Source organism: Neoarius graeffei, chromosome 10, assembly GCF_027579695.1.
Source record: "Neoarius graeffei isolate fNeoGra1 chromosome 10, fNeoGra1.pri, whole genome shotgun sequence".
Lineage (NCBI taxonomy): Eukaryota > Metazoa > Chordata > Actinopteri > Siluriformes > Ariidae > Neoarius > Neoarius graeffei.
This window is the reverse complement of record NC_083578.1, coordinates 74045723-74066241: the sequence shown is the minus strand read 5'-3', so window position 1 is coordinate 74066241 and position 20519 is coordinate 74045723. Positions and strand designations below refer to the sequence as shown.

At 41.1% G+C, this 20519-nt stretch overlaps 1 protein-coding gene across 4 annotated transcripts in view; it reads right to left on the bottom strand.

Moving 5' to 3' along the window:
* Nucleotides 1-20519, bottom strand: part of LOC132893289 (tumor necrosis factor receptor superfamily member 14-like) — a 62512-nt gene that overhangs the window by 7827 nt on the left and 34166 nt on the right. For 2 of the 4 annotated variants that reach the window (XM_060932254.1, XM_060932255.1), the window contains exon 2: nt 1565-1758. In XM_060932254.1, the coding sequence (XP_060788237.1) occupies nt 1565-1691 (127 nt within the window). In that variant the 5' untranslated portion in view covers nt 1692-1758. Of the gene's footprint in view, nt 1-1564; nt 1759-11636; nt 11702-11880; nt 12342-20519 lie in introns of those variants that run through there. The other 2 variants (XM_060932252.1, XM_060932253.1) reach the window with 2 other exon arrangements.

Genomic DNA, 20519 nt, shown 5'->3' with positions numbered 1-20519 from the left:
GGTAGGATCATCATGTTCTGGGGCTGTTTTGCTGCCAGTGGAACTGGTTCATTGCACAAAGTGGATGGAATAATGAAGAAGGAGGACTACCTCAGAATTTTTCAGCATAAACCATCAGAATCTTGAACATGACTTGGGAGTTACAACAGGACAATGAACCCAAACATGCATCAGAGCTGGTTGTAGAGGATAAAGCAGACTAACATTAAGCTTAAAACAAGTCCTGACTTCAACCCTATTGAAGATATATAGACCGTGCTTAGAAGTCGAGTCCATGCCAAGGATAAAAACAAATTTAATTGAACTCTACCAATTCTACCATGAAGAGTCGTGAAACATCCAACCAGAATTCTGCCAGAAGCTTGTTCATGGTAAACAAAAATGTTTGGTCAAGGTGAATCTTGCAAAGAGACATTTTACCCAAATATTAGGTGTGCTGGATGTATATTTTTGACCCTGTATGTATAATTTTGACCCTGTGTTGATTTCAGAAAACCCAAAGAAAATTGAAACTTGTACACCAAATTCTAGTTTTTTTTTTTAATTAAAGATGTATGCTGTACATTCTGCCATAGAAAAGAACAGTTGGGGCGTCGTGGCTCAGGTGGAGGGGGCGCCGTACCATAAATCCGGGGACCCAGGTTTGATTCCGACCCGAGGTCATTTCCCGATCCCTCCCCGTCTCTCTCTCCCCCACTCATTTCCTGTCTCTACACTGTCCTATCCAATAAAGGTGAAAAAAGCCCAAAAAATATATCTTTAAAAAAAAGAAAAAGAACAGTTCAAAGAAATTACTGAAAGCCCAAATATTGCCATGACATTCATGTCACTGTATGTAAACTTCTGCCCACAACTGTAGGTCACATTCAAGGTGGGAAAAGTTTTGAAATTATTTATCATGGTCTCTTTTTTTTTTTAACATCAGAAAAATCTACCGGCGGCACGGTGGTGTAGTGGTTCGCGCTGTCGCCTCACAGCAAGAAGGTCTGGGTTTGAGCCCCGTGGCCGACGAGGGCCTTTCTGTGCAGAGTTTGCATGTTCTCCCCGTGTCCGCGTGGGTTTCCTCCGGGTGCTCCGGTTTCCCCCACAGTCCAAAGACATGCAGGTTAGGTTGACTGGTGACTCTAAATTGACCGTAGGTGTGAATGTGAGTGTGAATGATTGCCTGTGTCTATGTGTCAGCCCTGTGATGACCTGGCGACTTGTCCAGGGTGTACCCTGCCTTTCGCCTGTAGTCAGCTGGGATAGGCTCCAGCTTGCCTGTGACCCTGTAGAACAAGATAAAGCGGCTAGAGATAATGAGATGAGTTGAGAAAAACCTACCATTTTCATGGGGTGTGTACACTTTTTTATATCTACTGTATGTGAAGTGGATATATGCACTGGAAGTATAACAAAGACAAATGTGTCTGAATGCAAGTGAATGAAACTATAAATGTTTCACTATTTTAATGTTGCTTGAAGAAAGTACATTGACTGCATTTGCAATAGCACCTCAGTCAGAGCCATTGTGTTCATGTAAAATAAGATTTAACAACAAAGTAGTAAATATAAGTTAACATACCAGGATCGCACATTGGACAGCATTCTCCATCAATTTCATACTCAGCAGGGTTGCATGCTTTGCAGCATATTAGGCTAATGAGCTTCAGTATTACTGAATATATGACATAAGTATTACACAGATGCATGGCAGATGTAGGAGTTTCATTACTCGTAGTCCAAGGAGGAAAACATCATCTGTGTGCTAAAGTACACCTGGGGGGAAAAAAGAAAAATAGCACAATATGTGCATTTGAAATCTGATTATACTTTCGTGCTTTAATATGCACAAGGACAAATTATCCCTGATTTTCAAGTGATTTTATCTCTCAAGCAACAATTACTGTAAACAGGGTATCTGCACATTTTTCAAGTACAAATTTAAGATCTTTTCAAGACCTCTAAATGGAAAAATTAAGACTGTACCATGGCAAAGAAAATGATAAATATGACAACTTAAAACTGTTTTCTGCAATAGTTTTTTTTTTTTTACTAACTTTAAAGTGCTGATGACACATTTTTGACATCTTTGGCGATGTTTTATAACATAAAAAGTAATTCCCGATGATCCATATATTAATTCACGAAGGTGCCTATTTTACAAGTTATGATAAAAAACGCACCTATTTGGGCAAATTTGACGGGGCTGCAGCACCCAGGAGACGAAGGAGGAGGAGGAGCTATATGACGTCAGCGAAAGAACCTTCCTCCTAACTTACCAGTTTGTTGTTGATGCGGCAGGTGTTCAGTTTATCATTATTAGTATTTTTATTATACATTATTTTATATATATATATATATATATATATATATATATATATATATATATATATATATTAGTTATTATGCCTTCGCGTTGTGTTGCCGGCTTTTGCTCCAAAACCCACAAGGATGGGGTAAGTTTATTCAAGTTTCCCAGAGATCCCGAGCTGCATGCGAAGTGGGTGAAGCAAGTCAGGCGCACTCGTGACAAGTGGGAGCCCTCACCAACATCTGTCCTGTGCTCTGAACACTTCGATTTGGATTGTTTTGACACCCTTCCCAGCTAAAAAGAATCTCTTGGGTGTTCAGTTCAGCACAAACGTGTGTTACTACCATCAGCAGTGCCTACAGTATTCCGGAGGGGGTCTACTAGTAGCTATGCCGGATCCGGCAGTCGCCTGGGACAAGCCGACTCCTCCAAAGACAGTCCTCCTGTCAGAACATGTGTTGAGAAACGACATAAGATAAAGGTATGTAGAGCTATAGAGTGCTCTGACATGATGCTAAAAATAGTAACACTGCGGTCTGCGCGGCCATCTTGGAAGCCACTCGCTCCAGAGCGCTCATAGAGTACACATTCATGATAATCATAAATGTAATCATAAAGTCGGCATGATATCAGTCATGTCTTTGCTTGTGAAAGCTTGCGGCTTTCATGTAACTGCCGCCTAGCAACGAGATGCAAAGGGTAAAGAGGGTAGGCTATCATAGATTCTATTCGGAAGAGATCAATACATGATTGCTTAAAAATTAGGTATTTTAACAATTTGCATCTGTTTTGTGATTATCGTCACACTTGTGTGTTATATAGAACTGTATGTCTTATCAGCACATCGAGGATCTTCCACCGGAGGCTTTAGCAAGTACTCGTAGCAACACTACACTTTACCCTTTGCCATGCGTTGTTAGGGAACGGTAGCAAGTACCCCGATGACCGACTTCAAGAATATGTAGAAAAAATTTAGAAATTATACTTTCCAAAAGTCATTTGAGCTTAGTGTATTGCATTTCCATTCATATTGTAGGTTCTTGCTGATGTTTTTGCGGAGTATGACGCAGCTGCTGAATCAGAAGCTGCAGAGTTTGTATGTACTAGTTGTGAACATTCACATTATTATCAATCTCATTTATTTAAAATCCGACAAAATCATGCCATCATGATCACTGCTTAAAGTACCAGTATTTGGTTGTTGAAGAGCTAGCACTAGAAAGTTCACCGGCGTTTTCCTGCGCCATTTCCATTGAGTAGAACAGCCAGTGAACCGCAGCGTGTTCTTCCGCTGACGTCACAGCATGGCCGCGAGCCACAGACCCAGTTTTCTTGCGCTGTGCAATTAAAAGTTGGATATTCGCGTAACAACAGCTTCTTTTCACGTAATTATAACAGAAATCTAACATGTTTGCCATGTTGTATAGTTTATTTAAGAAATTGCATAGAGTCATGTTCGTGTCATCAGCACTTTAAGAAGAATGCACACAACTGGTGAACAACAGGGTGCATCAATGGCAACTGTTAGACATGCAAACAGCTGAAGCAAAGTCGTGTGTTTTGGGCCTGCAGAACTACTGTAGCAGCAAGGAGAAGACTGGTGTTTACTGGAGAAAACACCATGAATCATTTCAAAAACGAAAACAATAAACGGCAAGTAGAACCAGCTGAACAAGCTTAGCCGGCATTATTTCAATCCCCAAAGATCATCTTTGATGATGTGTGATTTTGTGTCTGACAGCAAAATCAGTCTGAGTGTTGTACAGTATACAGCTGGCTGAGGAAGTTCTCGAGTATCTTCTGCATTATAGCAGGTAACAGCATAAACCTGTTTATGCAGTCATACAATCATCAGAGCGTTACATTAAACAGAAAAACAACTGTCACCTTTCATAACCATTATCAATATTAATCAATGTGTTGTAATAACTGTAAACTAATTATCATCAGTGCAAATGTTATATCAATGTTCATTATTCAAAAATAATCATTATCTATAATCCATGAATAATTGTTTGTATTACTACTACTACTACTGCTACTACTACTACTACTAATAATAATAACTACTTTTTTAATAATAATTTTAAAAAATTAACTCTTTTATAAAATTTTAATCACTACTTATTAGCTATATTAATTAATAGAGTAGCAATTATTATAATTCAGTATTATTAATTACTACTTAATTAATAAGCAGTGATTATCAAAATGTAATTTAATAATAAGTAGTAATTATTATTATCAACTACTAAATTATACTAATAAGTAGTGATTATTAAAATGCTATAAAATTGAGTTACAAGATTAGTTAAAATGATTAAAAAAGTAGTAATTATTATTATTAGTAGTAGTGATACAATTATTCATGGATTATAGATAATTTGTTTTTAATAGTGAACATTGATATAACAATTGAACTGATAACATTAACAACAAGTATTACTCGTAGTATTATTGTTTATTATTATTAGTAGTAGTTATTTTATATCAATGTTCACTATTTAAAAAAATTATCTATAATCCATGAGTATTTGTTTGCATTCTACCAATTACTACTTTTTAATAATTATTTGCAATAATTTTTAATAACTTAATTTTATAACATTTAATAATCCCTAGTACTTATTAATCACTAATTCATAAGTGGTAATGATTAATAATCAATAATAACTATTACTACTAATTATTAGTGGTTATTATTCTTATTATATTAAAAACACTGTTGTAGACGATAAGTAATAAAACAAAAACTTTGTACAAATTATTTATACTGTACTATATTTAGAATTATTGTATTTTCTGGAGTTCTTTTTAATTGAGTTTTGAAATAAAGGTTGTTTATATATTTATATTAAACTTAGTGCAATAAACAATGTTAATTATGTAAAAAATGATGCTAATCATTATTAGTAGTAGTATTATGTCCTATAAGTCCCATTTTCCACCTGACTCTTGTGCACATGTGCGAACCCCCCTGCGTTTCACTCTGGAGCGCTTGACCTCTAACACGCACGCACGCCTCGAGTCCGTGAAAAGCCAGTTTCCCAGTGGGCGTGTCCCCAGCGCTGTGGTACCGTCTTTAAACACATTTGTGCGATCCAGCGCTTTTCATCGCAAACGATTCTTCTCCTTATTTTGGGGGTATTTGTCATCCCCCAACCACTTGTCGTTAAACAGACATCTTCCCATAATTATCAACGCTTTTTAGCGCCCGTGTAAGCTACCCGTGCATCTCTCACTCTTCACAACCACCAGACCACACTTCCTCCAGTAGCCTCCTAACGTTAGCTCTTGATCTACAGCAGGGGTTCTCAAACTTTTCTGCTTTGAGGCCCACCTATTCATACTTCTAACAAGTTGGGGCCCATTAACAAAGATCCCCAATTATTTTGGCTCATCTATTCTATTAGAATCTAATAATCTATTGTAAAGCGTATTAATGGGATGCGACATCACTCCCTGTTCCAGATAGGAGCCCAGGAATTAAATAAAGGCAATGAAAACCAACTGTTTTTAATTGTAGGTATTGTATTTAAAACTGTACGGATGAACCAGAAGCCAAACCATGCATGCAGGACATTCTCGGTCAAAAAGGATTAATGATCCAAAAGTGGGGCGGCACAGTGGTTAGCGCTGTCGCCTCACAGCAAGAAGGTCCAGGTTCGAGCCCCGTGGCCGGCGAGGGCCTTTCTGTGCGGAGTTTGCATGTTCTCCCCGTGTCCGCGTGGGTTTCCTCCGGGTGCTCCGGTTTCCCCCACAGTCCAAAGACATGCAGGTTAGGTTAACTGGTGACTCTAAATTGACCGTAGGTGTGAATGTGAGTGTGAATGGTTGTCTGTGTCTATGTGTCAGCCCTGTGATGACCTGGCGACTTGTCCAGGGTGTACCCCGCCTTTCGCCCGTAGTCAGCTGGGATAGGCTCCAGCTTGCCTGCGACCCTGTAGAACAGGATAAAGCGGCTACAGATAATGAGATGAGATGAGATCCAAAAGTGGAGTCTGGTCCATTAACACGAACTTATTACCATGTTTGTATACAGCAAACAAGCAAGTTATTAAAACCAAGAAGTACACTCAAAAGAAGTGGATATAGAAACCACTCAGTGGGATTAGATCCTTACACACTAACAAAGAAGGATTTTTCCTCTGAGTTGGAAAATTATCCATCTGTTGAGTTCCCTGACATCTCAAACTACCTGGTGCTGCAGACATCGTTCTACACGGACACACAGATGAAAACCTGGAACAGCATGGAGGCATATAACTTTTTATATGTGGCTGGGTTAAAGATCTGGGGATCAGGACACTCCAAGATAGACGGCGGTAGACGGATCTAAGTGCAGGATGAGTGTTTATTAGCAGGTGTGATGTTTTATAAAAACAAAACAAACAAAAGCAAAGCAGAATCATAAAGCAGAGTATTTAAACAGTGTTACAAACATGGCTAGAAACAAACATGACAGTGATAATGACAATACTTCGCAAAGCTTCTATGAAAACAGCTTCCGTATCCGCACGTGCTGATTGCGCTCAAATCAGTATCAGGTGTTTCCCATAACGACCGGGTCCCAAGAGCACACACAATGCGCTCCGCTCTCTAGCTGTGCGAGAATCAAGTGTGCAAAGGTGTGACAGTCAAGTGTTCACCTGCTGTGTGACCACAACTTTTAGTCCACATGTATATCGCCATGCATCGCTGCCAAAATGCTTCATTTTCATCGATAACCCATCACAAAGCATCGCGAGCTGTAGTGTGACTGTAGCTTAATGAGGCGGATATGATGTCGGATGTAAACCAGCAATTGCACCCGACTACGAGTAACTTCAACTTGAAAAAAAAAAAAATTCACGGCCCACTAGATGGCATGTCACGGCTCACTAATGGCCCTTTTCCACTACCCTTTTTCAGCTCACTTCAGCCCGACACGGCTCGCGTTTCGACTATCTAAGAACAGCACGACTCAGCTCACTTCAGCCCTGCTCAGCCCCCAAAACTCGCACGGTTTTGGAGTGGGGCTGAAGCGAGCCAAACCGAGCTGAGTGAGGCTAGGGGCGTGAGGAGACACTCCCCTGTGCACTGATTGGTGAGGAGGAGTGTCCTCACACACCCCGCGAGCACGCTGGGATCTGTAAACACCGTAAACCCGGAAGAAGGAGAATTACGAATTACGAGAATTTCTGAAGCCTTATGTGCCTCGCCTCATCTATACGCTCTTGCCAGTATCTGTTGGCGTTGTCGGTGACAACAAGCCACAGCACCAAGACCAGCAACACTAACGACTCCATGTCCTCCATGTTTATTGTTTACTCTCCGGGTCGTGAGACTACCGCTTAAAAGATCACTGATGTCACTGTTTGCGCCGCCTAACGACATCACCTGACGTCCACCCACTTTCGCTAACTCCACCCAATGTGTCTACCCACTTCCAGCCAGCACGGTTCAGCGCGGTTGTAGTCGAAATGCAACTCCAACAGCCCCGCTCAGCTCGACTCAGCCCAACTCAGCACGGCACGGCTCAGCCCAACTCAGCCGCGTTGGTAGTGGAAAAGCGGCATAATGGGCCACGGCCCAGTGGTTGAGAAACACTGATCTACAGAACGCACAGAACCAATGCTGCCCCCAAAAGGTACGCTGGCCACTTTTAAAATTATGGGTTAAAAAAAAAACAAAACCCCAAACCGGATGGAGACATTTCACTCGTTCGGTCCAATATTAAATTTAATACCTCCCTTTCAAAAATTCCAGTCATTCCAAACAATTTAAGACATTGTTAGGCCTTGAAAACCGAAAGTTGTATTTAAGGCTTTTTAAGACTTTTTAAGGACCCGCGGGAACCCTGCTGTAAAGTACGTTTAAATATCAAGATTAAGCTTAGAGTTTATTTTATTTTTAAAAGGGACAGTGTACAAATTAAACATTATCCTTGTGGTAAGGACAGATGTCAGTACCAGGTTATAGCAGTACATGCTAATTTCCACCTGTAGTCCCTTGGCAGGTGGATGTAATAAAAAAGATAAATAAAATGTACAGGAAATGTCACCAAATCTGTCATTAGAGCAATTTGTAGTGATTTAGACCAGTAAAATAGAAGTGGATAGCCTCATAAAGCATGCATAGCAGCGTCATTTTTCACAATCACACACGCACGCACACACACCATAAGTTAAACGAAATGTGCAAAGGAATGTAGGAAGTACAAGAAAAAGAGGGTGGGGAAATTCATGTTACTTCCCAGCACAGAAACAACATATTATATCTGGAACTGAAGAATTAAAAGAAGGCAGATGAATTGGAAGAGTGAAGAAAAGAGAAGACACTTGTTTTCCATGAAGAAATGTTGGGTCGGGTAAAAAAAGAGAAGAAAACAGAAATGAAGAAAGTCTACCAGACTGGAGATGGGTCACAGCAGATTCAACATAACTTGGTTTAAAAGTTTAATTGTTTGCTTTTTAAATGGAGTTTTCTGCCAACCATGTCTGTCATTAATCTTATTTTAATTATAGCAAAGTTCCAGACAGACTCCAGGAAGTTTGCTAAACTGAAGCCTTCCTGTTTTTATGCCCTGTATGAAATCATATGTGGAAACAGTAAAGCATCGCTTATGTGACGGGTTCACCTCCGCAGCACCACTCTACTGGTTCCACACACCATCAGACACTTGGACAGCCGGGTGGATCACAAGCTCCCTTTTATTTGCTGAAATACATTTAAGGTACTACAGTGGAGTGGGAGTTAGCCTACAGATCGGTCTGGATAACTCTCCATTCAGTGTCCTGAACAGAGTGCGAATTACCCCACCATAATTGGGGGGTACCATCATGATCCACTATCATATCAATCGCCCCCCCCGGTCCTGTCCCATCTCGTCTATGGAAGTCAGTGTCAGTAACTCAACACAATAACTCTGAACAATAATTTTTAATGTCATTAAGAAGCATGACAAACCATACAGTACTACCACAGAAGAAAAACAGCAGTACAACCTGATAACCTTCTTTGTCAGAACAAACTGGGTATCAACACTACAACTGAGTCACATACAGTATATACACACATGCAGAACAGTCCTGCTGAATGTCTTGCTCTCTTTCGTCCTGCTGTGCCTCTCCTGTCTGCTGGGAACCCATTTTCTTTATTCACATGAACAGTGTATAAAACCTAACTGCACCTACACTTGTACTGTAATTGTCTGTAGATCTTAGTGCTAATATTTACTACTTACTCTTTTAGCACCAAAAAAAATGCCTGATGTCTGGCCCTTTTCTTTTCCTCATGTTTGGCCTACTGTCTCTGTGAATAAACTCAAACAGGGTACTCAGATGAAACTATGACTATCCTAAAAATAATACAAAAGGAATGTAAGTAAAAACAATAGAAAACATCCATGTACTAGGCTATTTTGCCTAGGCTAGCCTACTACCTGGCTCTTTTTATGTTGCCCCCAGTCCCCAGAGGTTCTGATTGTAATTTTACATAGGCTTAGCTAGGCCTACATCAGAACTTCTTGTGCCTAATCACACACACAGGATGGGCCTATGTGCCAAATGAATTTCAGAAGGGCACAATTTATTCATGATAAAATGAGAATGGAAACATATGGAGTTCTTCTCCTTTGAAATGAGAATCGTTTCTATACCACACTGTAATAAGCTTGATTTAAATAGAGACTTAGCTTATCTTGCTAACTAACGTTGGTAACTAACGTTAATGTCCGTCCACTGTAGCCTTCTGGCCTCAGTGGGTAAGCAATTCAACGTATAAAGATGTGACATGAGCTGAAAGAACAAATCACTTTAATAAATGAAAGTTGTAAAATAACACGTTTTCAACAGGCTAAAAGTTGGTTAGCAACTAACATTACCAATGCACGTCTTCTGCTGCAAACCACAGACTGTATAAATTGCTGCAAACCCATGGACTGTATCTGATGAATCAACTGAATACAGTGTGGACTAGAAGTGCTTCTAGCGCAGGGCTTTTCAAAGTGTGGGGCGCATCTCCCCTAGGGGGCGCCAGAGTTCTTCGGGGGGGGGCACAACGTGAGGAAAAATAAACCAGAATAAGTTACTATTGCGGACACTTAGCGAACTTCAGCTACAAAATGGATCAATTTTTAGTACCTAAAGCTACAGTGAGTGAGGAGACAGAGTCTGGGCCAAGCGAAAAAAGAAGGAAGTATGACCACGATTATTTAAAGTTTGGATTTTCATGGACTGGATCTGAAGATGCTCCACTGCCACAGTGTGTTGTCTGCCAAGAGGTGCTAGCTAATGATGCTATGAGATGTTTAAAATGTGTAAAACAAGATGTTTAAAAAAAAGCACAGATGTTTAAAATATGTAAAAAAAAAAAATAGGTTTTCAAAAAGCACAGATGTTTTAAATGTGTTAAAAATTATGTTTTAATAAAGCTCATATGTTTTAAATGTGTAAAAAAGATGCTTTCAAAAAGCACAGATGTTTAAAATGTGTAAAATAAAAAAATAAAAATGTGTACAACACCCATTTTTTTTAAATATGAATGGAACATTAAGTATAGCAACAACAAAAATTGTAGGGGGGGGGGTGCTGTTGTTTATTTGCTTTCTGCAGGGGGGCTGACTCTCCCACACTTTGAAAACCCCTGCTCTAGCGCGTTCTAGTCTATGGTTCTAGCGCTGCGGTGACTAAAAATGGTACGGTCCACAATAGGGGTGTCTGTCTGAATCTGAAATCAATTTACATTAAAATGTTCCTACAATAAGAATGCCGAATGGGAGTTGGTTTGAATTATATATTCCTTTTCACAATATCAGAAAAAATATCGGACCCCCCCCCAAAACTTATATTTTTGTCTCTTTGGGGGGTACTGGGTCTTCATTGGGGGGTATAGTACCCCCCAGTACCCCCCGTAATTCGAACTATGGTCCTGAATTGCTTTTTTTTTTTTTTTTTTTTGTGTGTGTGTGTGTGTGTGTGTGTGTGTGTGTGTGTGTGTGTGTAAATGTAATAAAAGTAACAAATAAACAAAAGCAAACTGAAAGAAAAGGCCTCTTACATTTGTGATCATATAGTGATACAAAAAGTACTGGACACTTATAGCTGATGTACTTAAAGCTCTTAATATCTCTTAATACCTTATCTGTTGCACAGGGATAAGTAAAGTGATCCTTTTTTAGAATACAAAATGAAAACACACATGAACAGTGAGACATGAGACTCACAAATACATTTACTGGATGGTGTACTAGTTGATCACCACCTAACAAGCTTACTTATGAATAGATCATAATTATAACATAACCAAAACTTCTGGTAGAACCATATAACATTAAAAGACAAGGAAATCCTAAAAATATTACCTGAAATACATTTAAGGTACAGTGGAGTCGTGGGAGTTAGCCTACAGATCGGTCTGGACGACTCTCTAGAGAATGTGGGTAGAAGGCAATTAGCATACTAGTCAAACAAGTAAATAAACCTAAAACTACTGATATACACATCATGGAATCATCTTAACCAAACTGCATGATAAATCATGACTTATGTATACTTATAATCTAGTAGAACATAGTTTATCCCAGACCTCTCAAAAACATGACCTACCCATTCAGTAGGGGTGGGCGTATCGATCTGAGTATCGATAGTATCGATACCAAGGTGAGTATCGGAATCGAATCGATACTAGCGTGATGAGATCGATACTTTCGTCGCAGTTTCTCTTCAATACGTCCAATAAATTACTCGAATTTACTCAGAGTTCATATGAGCGTAGTTTCTCTCTAAATCTGTCTGTGTAAACAGCGCACCTCTCTCTCTCTCTGCCGCTCACACCTTGCCCCTCCCCCTCCCTGCTTTGTCGGAGAGCAGAAAGTCAGAGCACTGACTGATAGAGATGGGATTTATGGCTCTTTGATGGGATCCGCATCTTTGTGATCCGTTCTTTGAAAAGAGCCGTTCAAAAGACTGGCTCATTTGGCTCTTTTTAAATATTTATTCAGTTTTAAGAAGACAGCGTCTAAAGAAGCCAGATCCCTCTGCTTAGACAGTGACATCAATATTTCTGGACATACCTTTTATATAAAGCAACCTAGACTTACATTATTGTAACCCCTAAACGCTCATAAATAACCATTAAAAAACAATGAGGGCTTCAATGAATGTCCATGCAGAACGGCTTTTCTGTAAAAAAAAAAAAAAAGAACCCACTCAAGAACATAGTTATCAAGAACGCAAGAATATTTTATAGAAAAACACTTGTTTTACAAAAATATTTAAGTCTGAGATACAAAATAGATACAACTACAATAAATATAACACAAGAACTAGTTATCATACAAGAACATTTTAATAGAAAAAAAACAAACTTTCTATATTAAAAATATTGAAATTGTAACAAAAATAGATACAACTAAACAGTCAGATAAATAGATAAAGTTATAAGAACACAAGATTATTTTAATAGGAAAAAACAAACTATTAATGCAAAAAAAATATTATTAGAAAAATAGATACAACTAGACAAACAGATAAATAAAATACACAAAAATAGAACAAACAAAATGACGATAGAATAAATTAAATGAACGTCCGTGCAATTGCAAAGTAGTTTTCCCGCAATATTATCATTAATATCACACAACAACATTATAAACTATATACAAAACAATTTGAACTATTAGGCAAACAGATAAAACTTGAATACTACTCTGAAACAGAGCCACGCAGGTTTTTTTTTTTCTTTCTGGAGAGCACACGTGCAAGCAGCATGACGACAACGGGCTGCGCTCTGACGACCACCTCCCACTCCCCGATGTCACATCGGTGCCTATTTGTCTGATAGCTATATTTGCATATCAGACAAATAGGCACCACTGTGCCCTCACCGTAACCTTTCCCTAACTCAGTGAAGGGAGGAGGAGTAAAGGAGGAGCTTTTTCATCTGAAACACAGTACAGAAAAAGAACGACAGAAAGAACGGCTCCCCCAGCTCGAGACTCGGTTCTCATCGTTCATGCCTAGGAGCTGTTCAAAAGAACAACACTACTGACTGAGAAAGGAAGGATTTTCTCTAAGGCGGGACAGTTAATAACTCAGAGAAGAAGTGCAATAAAAGGGAAGAATGTAAGCACGTTACGGTTCCTGAACAAAAACCTGTTATCAACATGGGAACGGAGCCAAAAGGGCACCTCAAGGGATACTTCCTTGAAGGGCTTTGTGCGTAAAGAGCCAGAGGTTACGAGCCACTTGTAGTTTTGATTTGCAGTACTGACTTTATATTTCACACATATATGCGTGCAATGGAAGGTATTTTTTGTTGTGTTGTTTATATTGCTATATTTATATTTATTACATTGTTGCTTTTGTTTACTTATTTTGCACTACTGACTTTGTTACTTTATTACTGACTTTATTTTTCACAAATATTTGCGTGCAATGGAAGGTATTTTTTGTGTTGTTGACATTGTTATATTTATATTTTTGTTACATTGTTGCTTTTTTTGTTGTTTTGCACTAGTGACTTTTTTCTTAATTTTGTGTAGCAGAAGGTGATAAGGGAATTATTTTATTATTAATATATACTGTTACATTGTTTTATATTGTTGTAGTTAGTTAATAAAAAACATTTTTATTTGCCTAAAATCTTTGTCCTGTGTTTTATCATACTCAATCACTTTGTCTAAAAAAGGCAAAATCACAAAATTATTCAATGATCATAACATTTCAAGTAAAAAGTATCGGTATCGGCGATTAAAATAATTTAACCAAGTACTCTTTCTACTCTGTTACACGTACATCCCAAAGTTATTAAGATTAGTAAATATACATCGCACTGACATGCATGTTGTTAAAACCTGTTGTGAATTGCATTCTGCAAATAATAGTGATGTGTCGGTCGCGAACGATCCGGTTCAAAGAGCCGGCTCTTTGAAGTGAACGACGGGAGCCGGCTCTTCCGTGGGAGCCGAGTTGGGGAGCCGAATTATGCCGCTTTTCCACTACAAACGCGGCTGAGCCGTGCCGAGTCGAGCTGAGTCGGGCTGAGCGGGGCTGTTGGAGTTGCATTTCGACTACAACCGCGCTGAACCGTGCTGGCTGGAAGTGGGTGGACACATTGGGTGGAGTTAGCGAAAGTGGGTGGACGTCACGTGATGTCGTTAAGCAGCGCAAACAGTGACATCAGTGACAGTGGCGGAACAAGTCAGAGCCGGGCCGGGGGCGGGGCAAATGACCGGGCCCTTTATTAAAGCTTATCATAACATCATTTTAGGCTACAAAATGTCCGCAACTGCGGTGTTTACCAATTTCAACACTACCGGGTGCAACTATGTTATTTAGTACATCAAGTCCTTCAAACGAACATGTAACTCAGAAACAAAAAACATTAGGATACTGTACATGGCTCATAATAAAACATCAATAGCCTATACTGCGCACATTATTTGAAGGGCATACGAATGAGCGCTCAGAGGTTGCAACGGTGACAGGAAGAGTCAGAAATAAAAGGAGGGCGGTGCAAACCTCACTGAATGCACTGTGTTTACCAATTTCAACACTCCGGGGTGCAACTATGTTATTTTGTACATTAAGTCCTTCAAACGAACATGTAACTCAGAAACAAAAAAAACATTAGGCGACATACTGTACATGGCTCATAATAAAACATCAATAGCCTACTGCGCGCATTATTTGAAGGGCATACGACGAGCCTTGCGCTCTGCGAACTCGTCCACGATGCTCTGTATGTCACTGATTCAGTGAGCTTTTAAGCGGTAGTCTCACGACCCGAATAGTAAACAATAAACATGGAGGACATGGAGTCGTTAGTGTTGCTGGTCTTGGTGCTGTGGCTTGTTGTCACCGACAACGCGGACAGATACTGGCAAGAGCGTATAGATGAGGCGAGGCGCATAAGGCTTCAGAAATTCTCGTAATTCATAATTATTCTCCTTCCGGGTTTGCGGTGTTTACAGATCCCAGCGCGCTCGCAGGGCGTGTGTGGGCATGTGAGGACACTCCTCCTCACCAATCAGTGCACAGGGGAGTGTCTGCTCACACCCCCAGCCTCAGTCGGCACGGTTTGGCTCGCTTCAGCCCCACTCCAAAACGGTGCGAGTTTTAGGGGCTAAGCAGGGCTGAAACGAGCTGAGTCGTGCTGGTTTTTGGTAGTCGAAACGCGAGCCGTGTCGGGCTGAAGTGAGCTGAAGCGAGCTGAAGTGAGCTGAAAAAGGGTAGTGGAAAAGGGCCATTAGTTTTTTGCCCTTAGGTGCCTGAGAGAGAGAGAGAGAGTTCAGCTCAGCTGAAGGATGATTGTCTATTTGACAGCCATGATCATTGTTTTGTTGCCGTGAATTCCTAAAGCTCATGATATAAATTGTCGCTCATAAATTGACAGGTTCGGTCGGCAACCGCCTTGGCATGGCCAGATTAATCTGCGGTATACAACATACTTATTTTATATACTTATTTAATATTTTATTTAATAAAATATTTTGTTGCACATTGTTCTGTGTTTGTTAAAATAATTTCCAACTTTGCTTCATAGTTTCTTAGGCCTGATTTATACTTCATAATTTATTTTGTGGCATTTTGTTCAAGGTAGAGTGTGAAATAAAGCCATAAAGGATAAACAGTTGATGTCTTCTGTGTATTTTATATTGGTAATATAACACAGTTTTGCATTATGTTTGTGAGAAAATAGTTTATTAATTGGTAAGTAAGTTTTATTTCTATAGCTAGAACATTGTTACACTGCTATACTTTACAAAGCTTTACAATGGCTACAAAAACTAAAAAATAAAATGGAAAACATCCTATTGATAGAATATAAATAATAATGTAATTAATTAACTAGTTAATTGCAACAATTAAATCAAAAATAAAATCTCAGGAGCCGTTTGGGAGCCGAAAGAGACGGCTCCTTATAGTAAGAAGAGCCAAAAGAGCCGGCTCCCGAAAAAGAGCCGAAATTCCCATCACTAGCAAATAAACTTTTTTTTTTTTTAAAAAAGGGTAGTTTGCACTTACACGACAATACCAGCGGTGTACATTCAAATTTTTCTTCTTCCGGTTATTGCGCCTGACCTCTAATTGAAACTATCGCCACCTGCTGGCCTGGAGTTTGTCATAACACCTACGTATCAAATGGTCCCTTGAGGTTGGCTCCAAAAGCGAGTCAATTCCTCATCTCATCTCATTATCTCTAGCCGCTTTATCCTGTTCTACAGGGTCGCAGGCAAGCTGGAGCCTATCCCAGCTGACGACGGGCGAAAGGCGGGGTACACCCTGGACAAGTCGCCAGGTCATCACAGGGCTGACACATATGGCCCTTTTCCACTACCCTTTTTCAGCTCACTTCAGCTCGCTTCAGCTCACTTCAGCCCGACACGGCTCGCGCTTCGACTACCAAAAAACAGCACGACTCAGCTCGCTTCAGCCCTGCTTAGCCCCTAAAACTCGCACCGTTTTGGAGTGGGGCTGAAGCAAGCCAAACCGTGCCGAGTGAGGCTAGGGGCGTGAGGAGACACTCCCCTGTGCACTGATTGGTGAGGAGGAGTGTCCTCACATGCCCACACACGCCCCGCGAGCACGCTGGGATCTGTAAACACCGTAAACCCGGAAGGAGAATAATTACGAATTACGAGAATTATGAAGCCTTATGCGCCTCGCCTCATCTATACGCTCTTGCCAGTATCTGTTGGCGTTGTCGGTGACAACAAGCCACAGCACCAAGACCAGCAACACTAACGACTCCATGTCCTCCATGTTTATTGTTTACTCTCCGGGTCGTGAGACTACCGCTTAAAAGCTCACTGATGTCACTGTTTGCGCTGCTTAACGACATCACGTGACGTCCACCCACTTTCGCTAACTCCACCCAATGTGTCCACCCACTTCCAGCCAGCACGGTTCAGCGCGGTTGTAGTCGAAATGCAACTCCAACAGCCCCGCTCAGCTCGACTCAGCTCGACTCAGCACGGCACGGCTCAGCCGCGTTTGTAGTGGAAAAGCGGCAATAGACACACAACCATTCACACTCACATTCACACCTACGGTCAATTTAGAGTCACCAGTTAACCTAACCTGCATGTCTTTGGACTGCGGGGGAAACCGGAGCACCCGGAGGAAACCCACGCGGACACGGGGAGAACATGCAAACCCCACACAGAAAGGCCCTCGTCGGCCACAGGGTTTGAACCCGGACCTTCTTGCTGTGAGGCAACAGTGCTAACCACTACACCACCGTGCCGCCCCGAGTCAATTCCTATAGACCCCCATATTAAAATGTTGAACTTTACAGCAAAAACAAACCAGTTTAAAACCTGGTAAAAAACAAAACAAAAAACCTTTTGGTCTCTATAGCTAGTTTGTGAATTCAAGTACCTGGGGTCAACTGTGCAGGAAAATGGGGGCTCCGATAGTGAGGTGAGAAAGAGAGTGCAGGCAGGGTGGAGCAGTTGGAGAAGGATTTCAGGAGTCATTTGTGATAGGAAAGTCCCAGCAAAAGTGAAAGGTAAGATGTATAAGACAGTAGTGAGAGCAGCTGTGATGTATGGATTGGAGACCGTACCCTTAACGAAGAGACAGGAGGCAAAGTCGGAGGTGGTGGAGTTGAGGATGTTAAGGTTTGCGATGGGAGGTTGGACAGGATAAGGAACGAGCACATCAGAGGGACAGCACATGTGGAGAGCTTGGGAATTAAGCTAAGAGAGATGAGACTGAGATGGTATGGGCGCATCCTGAGAAGAGATGCAGAGCATGTTGGAAGGAGAATGTTGAGGATGGAGCTGCCAGGCACACAAAAATGAGGAAGGCCAAAGAGGAGATACATGGATGTGGTGAGAGAGGACATGAAAGTGGCAGGTGTGGTAGAGAAGGATGCAGAAGACAGGGAGCAATGGAGACGAAAGATCCACTGTGGTGACCCCTAATCGGGAGCAGCAAAAAGAAGAAGGTCTCTCTAGCTAGTTTCCCCCTTCATAGCAACTGTACGGGGGTGATTTTTTTTTATTTACACAATTCAACAGTTTAAATTATATTGACCCATACCTTTATGGATAATGAGTGGTGGGGCCAATTTGAGTGACAGCTGGGTTTGTGTCATCTTGTTAGCCACTAGCTCAGAACTGAAGCCAAATTCACTGCAGGTGATGGATTTCTGTAAATAATTTATGCAGTCTTGCCTATTTTCGTTTCAGAGCTTTTCCATGTAAACAACTTTTACACACTACTACACCTGTAAGTGACTTTAATTTGCTTTATTAGATTGTACTTACCTTTCAATATTTTTGATGTAGTTGCTTCCGATGAAGTTTATCAGGGTCTCCCATTCAGTAAATTAGGCTCAGACTAACAACTTAACAGCTTGAGCGACTAAAAAAATTACATTTTGGAGTTTGACATCGAAATAATAGAGTGATGGCTTATTGGCAGTCCATAATTATCGGCACTTTTTCAGATTTAGTATCGGTAATCGTATGGGGCCAAGTAAAATTAAGGATTAAAAATCATGAGTGAAATTGATCCTTAATTTTATGAGGAACCATACAATTACTTGTTTATAATATATAGGGCCAAATTCATACTTCAGAAGCCATTCAAGTTCACAACATTTATCATATATGTTTTCTGAACCAATCAGGGTGCAAGACTATCTTGAACGTTTGAATCAGTTTCTAAAGTGTCTTTCATCATGACATGGCGACACGACACGAGGATTTTGAAAGTCTCTCATCTCATTATCTCTAGCCGCTTTATCCTGTTCTACAGGGTCGCAGGCAAGCTGGAGCCTATCCCAGCTGACTACAGGCAAAAGGCGGGGTACACCCTGGACAAGTCGCCAGGTCATCACAGGGCTGACACATAGGCCCTGTTTACATTATTTCGAATCAGCGGATTTAAAACGATTCGTGTGCACACAGCAACGCCAATACACGATTCGCGTGCACACAGCAACGCCAATACACGGATACGCTAAATCACATGACTAATTAGACGGCACGTCACATGATCCCAGTGCATATCGGGCATGCGCAAGTCACTCACCACTTGCAAGTGGAAGGATGGCAAGCGAACACCTTCTCCAGCAGATAAACACACCTGGCTGTGATGTTCATGTTCTCACTGAGTTTAAGCGCCTGAAGGAGGTTGAAATGTGTAAATAAACCTCAGTGCAGCTCAGCGCTTCCTCCTGCGCTCCAAATCACTCCGCCCTGAACAGCGAGTGCCCTCTGGAGGGTGCGCACTCCGGCCCTGCGCAGCTCACAGAGCGCGCGAGTGAAGCGCACGAGCAGTGATTTGGGACTGAGCTGCTGTGTGTGTGATCCCAACGCCAGCGAATCAGGAAGGTGGATGTCACAGTGATGTTGTCCAATGACGACGTCAGCTAGAGCTCAGCACAGCGTATCCGCGTATTCTCAATGTTTACACAGCACCGGACCAGACACGATCTGGATTGAATACGTGGACCCTGGCGGATTCCCGTTTCCCGGCGTTTCCAGGCGTTTTAATGTAAACGGACAGTGCATCCGCGCAGAAAACAAGACAGATATGGTCTAATGTAAACTTGGCCATAGACACAGACAACCATTCACACTCACATTCACACCTAAGGTCAATTTAGAGTCACCAGTTAACCTAACCTGCATGTCTTTGGACTGTGGGGGAAACCGGAGCACCCAGAGGAAACCCACGCGGACACAGGGAGAACATGCAAACTCCACACAGAAAGGCCCTCACCGGCCACGGGGCTCGAACCCGGACCCTCTTGCTGTGAGGCGACAGCACTAACCACTACACCACCGTGCCGCCCCGGATTTTGAAAGTGGTTTACAAAATTTTATTGAAACTTCTTTACAAAAGCTGATTGCTAAATGCAAGAAAACTCTGTGCTTGATCTAAAAGGAATTACAAATACCATTCATCGTACCAAGTAACCAAGCAACAAACTAGCCAATACCATTTCAGAAAAAAGCCCTCCTTGATTGACCAAACAGAATTGAGTAATTTGGCCCTATGTATTATAACTAATAAAAAACAATTTTAAAGAGGTGAGTTTCAGTTATTATTGGTTCATTAATCAACCTGAAGTTGATTAATGAACCAAGCAAAGTTGGAGGTGGCGGAGTTGAGGATGTTAAGGTTTGCGATGGGAGTGACAAGGTTGGACAGGATATGGAACGAGCACATCGGAGGGACAGCACATGTGGAGAGCTTGGGAATGAAGCTAAGAGAGATGAGACTGA